The sequence below is a fragment of the Pieris brassicae genome, chromosome 3, assembly GCF_905147105.1.
Source record: "Pieris brassicae chromosome 3, ilPieBrab1.1, whole genome shotgun sequence".
Classification (NCBI taxonomy): Eukaryota; Metazoa; Arthropoda; class Insecta; order Lepidoptera; family Pieridae; genus Pieris; species Pieris brassicae.
In genome coordinates, this window is record NC_059667.1 from 13977284 (window position 1) to 13991408 (window position 14125).

The 14125-nt window shown below is 31.9% G+C and overlaps 2 protein-coding genes across 6 annotated transcripts in view; one reads left to right on the top strand and one right to left on the bottom strand.

Annotated features, from left to right (window-relative positions):
* The window catches only part of LOC123707839 (tyrosine-protein phosphatase non-receptor type 9-like), a 36944-nt gene extending 33658 nt beyond the window's left edge, over positions 1–3286 (top strand). For both annotated transcript variants that reach the window (XM_045658198.1, XM_045658197.1), the window contains one exon: positions 39–3286. In XM_045658198.1, the coding sequence (XP_045514154.1) occupies positions 39–110 (72 nt within the window). In that variant the 3' untranslated portion in view covers positions 111–3286. The remainder of the gene's footprint in view (positions 1–38) is intronic.
* LOC123707837 (bumetanide-sensitive sodium-(potassium)-chloride cotransporter-like) lies at positions 3283–13798 on the bottom strand. Of its 4 annotated transcripts, none has more exons than XM_045658195.1 (19): positions 13612–13798; positions 12953–13044; positions 12398–12472; positions 11755–11935; positions 11283–11542; positions 11040–11148; positions 10349–10488; positions 9563–9754; positions 9141–9372; positions 8829–8950; positions 8176–8311; positions 7727–7938; positions 7314–7555; positions 5795–5988; positions 5328–5437; positions 4814–4965; positions 4605–4744; positions 3583–3716; positions 3283–3413 (listed from the first exon to the last, which is right to left on the bottom strand). In XM_045658195.1, exons 1-19 carry the CDS (start codon positions 13631–13633, stop codon positions 3306–3308), a joined length of 2853 nt encoding a protein of 950 aa, XP_045514151.1. In that variant the 5' UTR covers positions 13634–13798; the 3' UTR covers positions 3283–3305. The 4 variants fall into 4 exon arrangements, with proteins under 4 accessions (XP_045514151.1, XP_045514152.1, XP_045514150.1 ...); XM_045658196.1 differs by lacking the exon at positions 13612–13798 and adding an exon at positions 13162–13273 and having other exon boundaries at positions 7853–7938; XM_045658194.1 differs by lacking the exon at positions 13612–13798 and adding an exon at positions 13162–13273 and having other exon boundaries at positions 5328–5428.
* Between the last annotated feature and the right edge of the window lie 327 nt (positions 13799–14125).

Here is a 14125-nt window from a genome sequence, read left to right on the forward strand (position 1 = left end):
AGAGAACGCTGCTAAAATAAAATTTATTTTAATTTCAGGTAATGCAAGGATACCTAGAGTCAGCGGACTTGTCTGGATTTGACGACGACAATGATGATCAGTCGGAATGAAGACTGTCGCGTACCTGCGTCCTACTGTGACTAAGAGGTGGGGTGACCATGTTTTAGGGAATTCTCTAAAAACAAGCGAATGAAGTAATAAAATAAAGATGAATTTTGATAATCCAAGTATTGTTGTATAACGTGACTGAATATTTGTGGTCAAATAATAATCGTATACATAATTATTAAGTATGTGACCGCAAATAAAAAGATATATTATTGGTTATATACAGTGGAAGTAATCTCTATGTATTTGAAAGTCAAATAAATCATATTGTATTTTAATACCCGCCAACTACCCAAATTTCGTAAATTAAAATTGAATCTGAAAAATCATATATGACTAAGATTTTCTGTTTGACATTCTAGTGTCATTGTGTGTCAATATTATATGTCCTAAAAAGAGGGTAATTAGAAAATTGTAAGCGTGAATACTTATGACTGACAGAATGAATTTATAGTTTTGAATCTGGCAAATCTTGCCACTAACGGTATACATAAAAAATTAAATGTCAAATGACGATTCTTTATCTTGAGTATTGTTCGATACTTTTATGAAATCCTCCCAATAGTCTTTTGTCTATGTCTACGTGATTAAAGTTTGTATATTGTTCGTTTAATTTGCAGTTGCAGTACATACGTATAAATGCGGGACTGTTGTTGTGCCATTCGTAAATTCTATTTAAACTCTATACTTAACTGTCTCTTGAGATAAGAATTGTAATACATCCGTATAATATACAAAGACTACATAATTTTTTAATTTTTCTAAAGATGATAATAACGCGATGACATCAACGAACGAGACGTAGCGTAAGTCTGTCTCACGTACGTCACAAATCTATTGGATTTTGACGTTTGTGTTCTAAGTCTCGTGACTGTATTTCACCCTAATATCTCAAAAGACCCAGCCGGGTACTCTTAGAGATGATATACAATATGAAATTTATAGTTTTTTTTTAATTCACTCATGCATACTTCTTATAAAATGTAAAATTTGATGCTTTTATGTGTTTCTTCATTAGGCTTATCCTCCTAAATTATTTGTTTAAATGGGGTTAGTTGTCGTAATGACAACAATATTTACTATCAACAATAAGGCCTATATAGAACGTCAACATATTTGACACATGCGACAGACATTATTTTGACTTTAATCTCGTAATTATTGATTGTTTCGGGTGGTTATAAGTTTATATTAAGCGTTTCGCATTCAAACCTCTGTATTTTAGAGTCAACCATAAACTAAATACTAGTTTATCATTCGTCATTTTTAACAGATGCTTTGCGACGGCCATGACTAAGTATGGCCATTGACTCTGGTCACGTGACCAAGTTAATATCAAGCATCGTTTATTGCCATCAAAATATTTTATATAGAGTGATGCGGATGCAGGATAACATGTATTTTGCTATGGCAAAGCTCCATTGTATAAATTAAAATCATAATGTATAATTTTATCCCTTCGAAGCCACTACTTGTCCAATTCATATTATATATTTTGTATGACTAACCGAATTGGTGGTCATATTCTCCAATATTGCGTATTTGAATTGTATGAGTTTTTAATTTAATTTATTATTACAATGTATTAATCAAATACTACTACACAGCCGCCTTTAAAATACAAATAATTATTTAAATATTTTTAAATCTTGTTGCGTTTAAAGGTATTTTTATATTAGACTACTGTAATTTTCGTTAACTTTGAAAAAATATTGGCAGAATTCTTAATGATGTATATAAACAGGTTCCTCTAGTGTGAATAAGGACAGATAAAAAATCGATATTTATAGCAACCAAGAGCAAGAAAGTTTGGCTGTGCGAAGTGAAGTGTCGTATTTAACACAATTGGTTTAAAATCCTAAGAGGTGCTGGTATATTTTAATCTTCAAAATTTTTCACTCTTATACTCAGGACCGTATTCTAGAGCGTCAATCAAACTTAAATCTAGTTTCTGTCAAAGCATTTCTGTTTGACAAATTTGACAGCGCTCTCGACGACTACTGACTTGAGATACGAATTAGAATATGGACCTAAATGTAGTGTATGTCGCACCTAATTATAATCGTGTATAGACTGAGTATTATTAATTTGCTTAAACTATAGGAAATAGTTTTTTCTCAGTAGATTTTTGTTTATATATGAGAGGTATCAAATACAAATCGGAAAGAGTTATTTTTCAAATGGAATATAGCGACATATCTCTGGGGAAACAGAAGTATATTTTCGCCGTCCTATCGTGCCACCTACATATCTAATATATGCAAATGTATTTTCTTATGAATTACTTTCCTTGTGAATAATAATGAGAGATCGGTTAATCTTTTGCATTATGCCCAAATCCCGTTAGAAATATGTTGACTGTAGATTAATGTTGTTGATTTTTCTTTAGATTTTGTCATCTGTTTTTACGACTCGTAGCGGTTACGCCTGGTATATTAAAGAAATTCTAGAGAATTGGGACGTTAACGTTTGGATACAATATAGTCTCTCATTATTAATTATACCTTTTTTATCTTGCAATTATCATTTGCTAGTGTTGCTAAATCTGCCCAAATGGTAACCAGTGAGAAAATGAATTATTACAATAACATAAGATTCGTTCAGTCTGTTATAGATTTATTAGATCTTGTGTGAATACTCTGAGTAGTTAACAATTACAAATTATAGAACAATGTCTGAGAGTTCGTTTAATACCTACTTAATATTAAGGAAATTTGTTAATCTATCTGTGTCTGTGGGTTCTTCGGGTTATGTTTTGGCGACAAAGTGCCGCTCATCGTAGAAATGAAAAAGATGTAGTGTTGGTATGTCGTACTAACTCTACATCTAAGGCTAGGTACGGAGACAGGTCTAAGCGCAGACTATCACATCGGTCAAACAGTTTTTTGACAGTTGTGAGACTTAGTCCGCACTTAGCCTTGTTTGAATAAGCCAAATTTTGCCAGGCTCTTTCCTACTAAAAATAGATGCTACAACTTTCTATGAAAAATTTGGCAGTGTTGTGCCGAAAGTTATCATGATAAGTAGATATGGCGTCCCAAAAATAAACGAACTGTCAAAACATAAACCGTAGATCCCTTCTCACACTGTTGTTTCTGATATGTAAATATTCATTTTAAGGTCTAAATTAAATGCCCTTGTGAAATATGTGTGAAAATAAATACTTGTAATATATTTATACACATTGTTTTATTCATTTATACACCAAGGACTGAAGTGTCATTGCCTCTTACGAATAGAAGTGGTGGGAGGTCGTTGCTAAGAACTTCAAGCCAGGTCATATATAAAGCAGCTGATACCGTATTCTGAAATAAAATCTAATATTAAAACGAATTTCTATCAATTAAAGCTAACGTATTGCCGTATCAAATACAAAAAAATAAGCGTTGAAATATCGTAGGTTTTGTAAATGTTAAAAAGTATAAAATATTTAAAAGAAAGTATTGAATTTTATTGTCTAGATAAAAGGCATACCGGTCTAGGCCTGGGAAGAGACATGACAATCAACGAGGCGTTGGATGAGTTTTCAATTACCAGCTCTCGTAGGCGAAGGTATCTATCAGTCTTCTGATTCAATCGCTCTAGTTCTTCATTTGTTATCAATACATCTATTAAATAAAGACTATAAATTATAAAAAAAAAGAAACAAGCAAGAATAGAGAATGTTAATGAACAATCCACTAGAGGAAGTTAGTTTGTAGAAGTTAATTTTAGTTAGTATTGACATACTAATGTATTTTATTAATCAATTTTTTTACACACTATCCTTGTAGACTAAACAAAAAAAATCGTTTGGATGAGAAGATATAGGTAAGTGTTTGGTTTATGCAAAGATAAATTAAAGTCCGCAATAGTGGCTCCATGATTAAGGTAATTATATCGCCCCTATTATTGGTTGTCGAAGAATAAGCAGCTCATGAAAGATCATGGTATCCGCCGGTTGTTACCGGAAATGGAATTGCCGTTTTCTTCATTATAAGTTAAAGGTGACGCTCTCTTCCAACTCATGGACAATTAAGAACACGTTCTGACCGACCCAAACAAGTGACTTCTAATTAAAATAAATCGTTAAAAATTCCAAGGTAAATGCATTCTATTATCACTATTTATTAAACACCTCTCATACACGAATAACATTTAAAAAAAAAGCTTAGTCCAATTTATACGCGAATGCAACGCAACAGTTGTGGTAGATGGCAAACTAAAGCATTCAAATTTGTAGAACATACACTAAAGAAACCTAACTAGATCCAACGCTCAAATATCCAATTCCGTCTGTGATAAACATACATATAGCGATAACCTTCTTTTTGGAAGTTGGTTAAAAATAGTATTTAAATTAAGAACTACTTACATAGCAATTAAAAAGGTGTTTGTTTTAATCGAGGTGGGACATATAAATTAATATCAATGATTGGTTGGACATATAAGATGAATGATAAGAATAATGATCTATGTACTTATGAGATTCTTAAGTAAGCCTACATAATACTGACCACTCTCAACATCGGTTCTAAATCGTTCTATCATCATGTTAAACATCTCCTTCGTTTCCGATTGTGGTGGGTCATATAAACCTTTGATCATTTTGAGACAAGAGAATTCCACGCGAAATTTATGAAGCAATGCTTCCATACTGCAAATAGTAGATTCACATAAAAAACGATTAAAAATTAAGAAATAAGCATAGCTGCATATAATTTACCCTGCTTCCGCCTCTTCTATTCTGTGACATGTTCTGGCAAGAGCAAATATTCGTAAAGGCATTGCATGAAATCCACGTATTGCAATTATGTAGGACAAAAGTACGTTAAGTCCTCCATCGTCGTAAAGCCACCAGCTATCTAGATTATTTTCCTATGGACATTGAGTATTAACTATGGTTTCATTATGTAGAGCCTCGTTTGCTAGTCGAGGGAAAAAGAAAAAATGTCTTAGATTTTTTATAGATACCACAGATTGTCAGAAAGGTCAATTATAAAAGTGTAGAATTTAGAAACGTTTTCTTTCAAAGTTAATTTGAATGATTGTAGTTAATGCGTTATAATCTGATTAAGTATACTTTCCTTTAAATACTAATATGTGGGTTCTCAAAATCAACAATTATTTATTTTAGATTTAGAGAATATTTATAACAACGAACATGTAGCTACAAATATTTATTTATTTGGTTCTATTGCACGAAATATGTAGTCAATTATTTCTAGTTATTTTCATACCTCGTTAAGCTCTAAAGGACGAAACACTCCTGATTTTCCATGGCGTTGTCGTTGTTGTTCCGTAATATGTTGTTGCTCCTCTGGTGGTGGAGAACTTTCGCCTGCGTTGTCTTTTCAGTAATTTTTTCCAATTATATTATATTACAGTAAAAGGTTTGTTTTCTTTTTTCTTTAAGACAATATCTTACATACATATAAGACTGAGACAAATATATTTTGCTGTTTGATATCTTTAGTGTGTTTTATTTAACAATTATAATATTTGTGACTTCTTAGGTATTTTTGTACCACATTCAATAAAGTTTAAATGTATAAAAATATTAATTCATATAATGGATTAGTTGACGTGTAAATTGTTAAGACTCAAATACTTTCGAAAGAAAACTTTTATGCAAGAAACGCAATACGTAGACATAGAGAGGAATTACTTTTATATCTTATTACTAAAACTATTGACTAAAAAATACCTTCGTCGGGTTCCTCCACTTTAATAACAATTTCAATATCCGAATCTGCGTTCATAATAGTCAGGACCTGAGTGTGAATTTCATCTTGGAGGCTAGTTTGGCTATTCTGATGTTTCACTTGGGTTGCGTTCCTTGGTGGGACTGTTAGGGGCACTCGAAGAATTGCAACGGCTAACTGCTGATCGAAGGCTATTCTGTGGTCGTGATAAACGAATATAACATTGTCGTTTCTTCGAGTAGTCAATGAATTAAGATTTATACAACCAAGGAGCATCAAAATCCTAAACCATAAAAGAGCTTACAATACTAATTGTAATAATTACCGATTCTACTTTTGTCGCGGAGAATGTATTTCGGGCTTAGAATGCTTTTGTCATTGGAATGTAATATATACTCGAGGAATTCAAAAATTAAGTTTAGATATTACCAGTATTATTGTATTAAATTATTATTATCAATACTATCTTAGATTAAACGTTACATTTTTACATATGAGGAGCTTAGTCACATATGGTATCATTTACACTTTCCTTTTTTTCTTAGTAAATTGAGAAAATAAAAATTCACCTTGATCTATGTATTTTTGTTATTTTGTTAACCATATATTGGTCAATTAGTTGCTAGATTTTAAAATATATAAAAAGTATTTATGTAGACATTTAAATAAAGCCAATATTTAATAAAGTATTTATGATATAACACTTGATCCTCCACTAAGTACATGGTAACAAATTTACTTTAGAAAATCACTGAATACAAAATGTTACCTTATAAAACAAATTAGGTAAGAAAAAAAGAAATAGATTTATTCAAAATGTGTAAATTAAATCAGGATTTAGACAGTCACAGGATATTGTTTTCATATAAAATGTTACGATACCATTTCAAAGAGGGTTCATTTTGCCAGTCTACTCCAAAAGTTCTTTCTCCATTTAATTGTGATTGGTTAAGTTGGTGTTGCACTTTAATAGATTTCTGAAAGTTTTGACGACTCCTACCTTATTTCATTATCGATTTAATCAACATATAATCAAAGAGTTCAAAATCAATACATTTTCTCGGCAAATGTACCCATTTTGATATGACTTTAGCAGCGTCGGACATACTTACTGAGAAAATGACATTTTTTGATATAAAAGTCTTGATCACTGCTGTGGTTGCATAGAAATGTCACTTTTTGTGCTGGAAGCAGCTATTAAGGTCGATTTTTCTACGAAATTTATCACCTTCCGAAGTTAATACATACATTTTAAAATAGAATTCAGGATTTTGAGTCTGACGGTAAAAAAAGCGTTGGAGTTCAGCTGAATACGCAAACGTCACCTTTTATTGCCAAGCTCCTCATATATACGTGGTCTAATAATAAACAGACATTCCGTCACTGTTAGACATTTATTTCTTATTCGTATTACTTTTAACTTTATACACAATATTAACGCTTACTATTAATTTTATCTAATTTTTTAATGTCAAGTTAATAATGCGTAAGAATTTACAATATAATATGTTATATACTTACTGGATTAATTTAACATAAGTCTTAACTTTGTTGAAAGGTGCCTTCTGCCAATTATTTTTATATCCAATGAGCATAATATTCGGTGAAACCCGCCCGAGTCCAGAACATTGTATTAAATTTCTCAAACCATCTTCGAGAGAGCATCCATCGACAACAACATAGAAACCACGTTCTTTACGTGTGTGAAGCCACTCTTCACCTACTTGTTGTTGCATGGCTCTCTCCGTGTATGACAAATGACACTGAAAAATGCGATCAGACGCTCACGTTAGGATACATAATAAAAATGTAAAAAATATATAAATGATTATTAATATCATGTAATTGATGAATACTAGTGAGACCGGCAAACCTCGCGTTGACTAGGGGACAATTCACTAGAATTCTAATTAAAATGCCTTTTAAATAATAACCTCGTCTATATTAGCAACGATCATAAACGATCCGGTGTTAGTAATAAATTGTCCCAAATCGAGAAGGGCTGGTCGTAAATAGGGTCCGCCGGCAAGCACGAGCAGTTGTGGGTTGTAAGTCCTTACATTTTCTGTCACATAAGACATCTGTACTAACGCTGAGATAATCTCCTTGTATCTTTGCGCTTCGGTGCTGCTGCCCCAACTCACGTCTATAATAATAAGATTATATTTACATTATAAACGGTTATGCTCAAAAAGCTTTTTGCTATTTTTCCCGGTTAATTTATAGGCCTTGAAGCGTGAATCAAACACAAATCCTGTTAAGAAAATGGCAACACGATAAAGCCTTATATATTATTAATATAATAGAAAAATATATAAAAAAATATTTTGAGCTTTTGACTACTTAAAAAAATTATGAGTGCAACTTTGAAGTGTATTTTCACCTGGTTTTCTGTAGAGTACGATTAGGTATAGGGTTAGAAAAATTGATACAGTCAATAACGCCATCATCCAACTGATAATCATCATAATCACTATGCACATCAAGAAGCCAAATAGAGAAATCCATCTGTTGTAATACTGAAAAAAAGTTTACAATAGGAATCATTGAGACACCAAGCGAGGGTTTTAAAGTATTTCTACGAGTTATAATCTCACAGAATAATGTTTATTTATAATCTATAAATATATTAATTAATTTTTCTGCCTTATTATATAACGTAGATGGTAGTTGGTCGTAACCGTATTTGTTACGGTAATGGTGTCGTGTAGTGAATGTAGGAAGTCTAGGAAACTAACCTCACAGTAGCTTTTTAGTTTTCACTTTATTTTTTTAGTTTTATTTTAGATTAAGATTGTTTTTTATAAGATTTGGTTCTGCGCTTCTTGCACTTCTTTTTTTAGTTTTTTTACTTACTAGAGTTGCCTGGAAGAAGCCGCTTGTTAGCGATAAGATCGCCCGTTGCATCCCTTATAATTTTCAGTATTATGTTATTTGTTTTTTTATAAATGTAACTTATGTAAAAAAATTACATTCAAAAAGTTTGCAGAATGTTAACAATGGAGTAGTGAGAATTTTAACATTTTCCTTAGTTACCTGAAATGATGGTCGCCAGTTGATAGACATTACTATGGCAGCGTGGAATGTGCAGAAATTAATGAGCGCGTATGAAGCAAGATAAAAGTTAGTTATTAGCGGCGCGATTGTATTTAAATCCGCTGTAATCATAAAATACTTCTATTACGTATATGAGGAATACTTAATATATACGTGAGTTTGTAATTGACTTTTTAAAAACAATATCTAAAAAATATTGCTAAAATTTAGTCATAGCGTTCTTTCTGCCATTATTGGATCTAACCAAATAAATGATATCGTTCGAATAAACGTAACATATAATATATTTACCGATAAGTAGGAACAATAATGACACTAGAAACGTTAGGACATATCCTCTGTAGGGCTCCCCGTGCTTGCCATATCTTTTTGAGAAAAATATGAGTCCCGGGTATATCTTATCCACTCCCAGGGCCTGGATCAGTCGTGGAACGGATAGAAGGTTCGTAAGTGCTGTTGAAAGCGTCGCCGCCCAGCATCCAGCATATATAAGCTCACTTGAGAGGGCCATCAGTTGCATTATCTATCAAAATGCACGTTAATGTACTGTATATATTGCAAACTGGTAAGGGGAAGTGTACATAAACGATTCTAAATAATGTAATAATTGATTTAATCTTGATTATTGTGAATTTGTATGATTCATTCTTCTATCGTATCATTCGATGTTTATATAGACATAGTTAAATAATCAAAATTTTCATACAGCATACCCCATAATTATTATGTAAACCATATGGACAGTTTGGTTTACAGGCGTCGATGTTACCGGCAAGTAAATCTTCAACATGTCCGCTGGCATCTCTCAGGGCAGCAAACCCGCAAAGCGTGGCCATTATAAGATAACTTGAAATTGATATAGCAAGTGCTATCAACGTTCCCTTTGGTATTGCTGTTGCTGGATCCTAATAAAATATTAAGAAGAATCGAATTTAGAATTAAAATGACACAGCGTCCGCATTTCTTGGACATCAGATTTTTTTTGGCAAAAAGCTGAATATCAAAAGCTAATATTATAACGGTTTTTGTTTTAAGTTTACAACTGTTAAGTTTCAACGTATAACAATAAAAGTACCAAAGCAGGACAATTTGAATCGCATTGATTGCGAATTAGTTTAATAATACATAAACTTCTACGTTATTTTCATGTCCTTGTTTAAGGAATATTGGTAAGCTTTAGGTCAATTTTAATAGTATTATATACTTAATAAAGTGACATTTTTCTCAATGTTTCAACAAAACCAAACTCCAATTAATATAAATTTTAATTAATTAAATAACACTTATAAACAGGACGTACTAACATTATTTATATGCCATATTCAGCTGTATCTAAACGAAAGATTTTTATGCCAAGACTGCATTGGTGTTATACCATAGATTTTTAAACAATTCAGTAATATTGTTTTTACACTTATTTTATAATTTTGTTGACATCGTTACATCGTAAAATATGGATAATTATCTCAATTAATGTATCAGTACTATATAAACATCACCTTTAAATCACCACAAATGTTAGCTCCAGCCTGAACACCGGTCACAGCCGGGAAATACATCGCAAAGATGGAGAATAAATTATGCTCTTGATTTTCACTGTAGCGAAAGTCTGGCATTAAGTTTTTCTTAGCTTGTGCCACTGAAAATCATATAAATCATGTGTGAAGAGACCAAGCTTTACATATAGACCTGTAGTTAAAATTTAAAGACTTTAATTGATATTTTCACATCACGTTTGGAAAAATAAACTTATTATTTATATCTGTGTAAACTCTATATAACCAGACTGAAGAGACTGTGCATTGTATGGCGTTATAGAGACTTGTCGTTAAATGGAGAGAAGAAAAACGTACAGATAATCCATGACTCCTATTTATTAGTCATGGTCAATAAGTCAACACGTGTAAACAAAACAACGAATTTCTTAGAAAGTTTGCATGCATGATGTCGACAACTTAAAAAGTACTTTATTACTCAATTGTCGTCGTTATTGAAAGTGGGTGTAATGATATGTAGAGTGTATAATTAAACGGAAGACAAGCTAAACCAAACAAAGCCAAGTGATTTCGACGGTTTAAGGAGTACTACGTTAAATCGAGGGCCGTTACATGGAGTTTACGATGTACATATTATCGAAACCAAAGTCATGTGCAAATATTCCGTTAACTGTTTGCTACGTTGAATACTTACACTTTAAACCCACAAAACCTTTAGCATCCTGTTGTGTATTTAAAGGACCAATGAACACTCCAAGAATATAATTTAAAATTGCTGACACGATAATTGTTATTAAAAAATTCTGTAACAAGATAATGGAGGATTACATGAGCAAAATGTTATTTTTTCTTGTGTAAAGTAAACATGCTGGCAACGTGTGCATGACTGCTTTTACCTAGTCTTATATGACCTTTATCTAGGAAAGTTCAACTATACCTGCGTTTTAGTTTCCCAATCCATTCCGAAAGCGCAAATTAAGCACATAACAAACAGTGCAATCGCCCCAATAATTCTTATATCATTTACGTCGTTATCCATAATTTTCATATTATGTGATTTAAGCAAATCGTTTAGCGATTCGCAGAAACCTATAGTGTTCATACTCGCGGCGACTGCGTTAGCAAATGCAAACATTATACCCACGGAAGCTCCAAGTTCAGCGCCAAGCGATCGAGATACTATATAATAGACGCCGCCTGAAAAGTATTCACATTTAAAAGGTATAAGGACACTGTGGCAGTTTTTATATTAATTAATTTTATATCGTTCCATATGTCAATAAATATCGAATAAACTTTAGCTTGTAAGCTCACTTCACTGGCGGAGTGGCTTATATTTTTCTTTAACACATTAAAACAGTAACAGCCAAGTTGCATCTATAATCACGTTGTAGAAAATAGAACAGTACCTCCATGGAGTTCTCCATTTGTACAAATAGCACTTAAAGACAGTGTAGTAATAACACATACTACTCCCGAAAGGCAGATAATGGCGATCGTAAGAGCTATACCCGCCTGAGCCACAATCCAGGCTATCCTTAGGAATAACATCACGCCCCAAATGTTTAGAAGACATGGTATTAATACGCCCTGTAAATGTAAGTTGGTGTTAGTTGAAGGGTAAGAAACTTGTGATTGATGAAAGTGGTCGAACGATGGATTTTAAGCTTTTAATACTAATAATTAAGTCACAAATTTAAAAAAAAAACAGTAACCATGTACGAGTCTTTATACTCAAGCAGCCATTGATTTTCATCACCGCAACTAATCAGTGGTTATAAAAACCCCTAATATATTAAAACTAAAGCAGTTTTACACTTAATAAAATAAAACTCTGCTATTTAATCAGGGGTACGAAAGAAAGCAATTGACAATGGACAACTATAGGATTTGAATTTGCAATAGTTATTTTTATCAATTGATATCGTTAATAGGGCAGGATATTACTATAAACTATTTATGTATTACAATTATAGCCCGAATAAAAATACTACTTTTTATAAAACAAATATACTTCGTTTCGTTTTTGAAAGCAGTCAAAATTAAACTTACTTGTACCCATCCTAATTTTATATTATAAGTCCTTAGTTCAGGAGTAGGGTCCTTACTCTTAATTTTAACTTTTTCCTGAAATTAAAGATTCTGAATTACAGTAATAGATATATATCTAACTGTACTGTACTGTATCGTAATAAAGCCGGAAAAGAAATGTGTTCTATTCGTTAAAAAAGTTTTATTTCAATGTGGAGTACATTCCTAAGCCAAAGACAAAGTTATTTCAAATTGAATTGTTTAAATAACTATTGTTGTAATCAAAGTACTTTAATATATACGAAAAGTTATTACATTATTTTCAAACCTCGATTTTCAGTGCTTTATTGATTTCGTAATCAGCAGAGATATTTAAATATGTAGTACACGCGTAAATAAAAGAGTATATTATCATAACTATAGTGAGAGGATGCAAAACCTGAGATAAATATTTCTTTTACGAAAAAAAATAGCTATGTTGTTCTGTTGTAAACGAATTTTAATCGCAATAATATTCGTATAAGACTTTAGTCTAAAGCTTTTAAATTCTAGTCAAAATAATAAAATGTAAGCTACCTCTTCTCGTACTGGTGTCGTGCCCGTCAACTCTGATGTATTCAGGTGTCTATAGCTTATAGCTTCCGTGACTTTTCTTCCGGGTTTTGAATCTAAACAATGAATTTATAACGAATGTTGCAAACATTATTTGTAATAAATATATTCAGCTAGCAATATTAATAGAATATATACATATTATAAAGTTTAGCCAATCTGCCGAACCGTACCATTTTCAGAACAAGGCAATAATTGATCTTCAACGTCAATTGTCTCAGTAGCCATTACACAATTTTAACAATTATTATTATATCGCTTAGAGCTAATTAAAAAGTGCGACAACACTGCTAACAACTTGTTATATCCGACTGAATTCTGCTGCCCACTGGTTTGGTACTGGCCAACGTAAAATGACCTAAGTCTTTGTACCAATTTGAGACTGAACTGAGAGAACTGCTCATTGAAGTGAAACAATTGATCGTATCAAGTATGATATGTTATTGTTTCGTTTTCTACAACTGTGTAGGTTATGTGCAAATAACCTCGGTTTGCGGACAAACAATTAACCCACTTCAACAATTATATACTTGTAGTGTTCTAGATTTATTTATTTGGTGGAACAGTACTCAATAATTCTTCGTCGTCGTCAGATACATCTATAAAAAATAAAATTCATTTACCTTCGTATTTACTTCTGTTCATTTTTTTAAAGATAATTTTCTTTGCTTAGTATCCATTAATTTAGTTCATAGTCACGAGACGAAAGTGCGTTTAAATCAACTTTAAAGTAATAATATTTTGTATTGTCAATTTGTGTCACAAACGAAGACGTATACTCAAAAATCTATGATTTAAATCAATATTCATATTAATATCTATAATGAATTATTATTTTTTGGATTCGAAGCGATTTCTGCTACCTAGATGTAATTTAGTGAAGCTATGAAGAAATTTTTCTATATAGTATTATAACGGTATACAATCTACGGTTACAATCACTGACGTTGAAATGCGCTGGCAAATCTATTTCACCCTCTAAAAATATTTCTTCCACAGTATGTTGCTGTCTTATGTAATTTCTTGGTTTTATCGATTTCCAGCACGAGCTGCTGAGAAGAATATTCTCAGATAAATCAATGGAGAATTTTATATAAAGTTTGCGAGTGGTGGATATAACTAGTCTGGCCATACAAA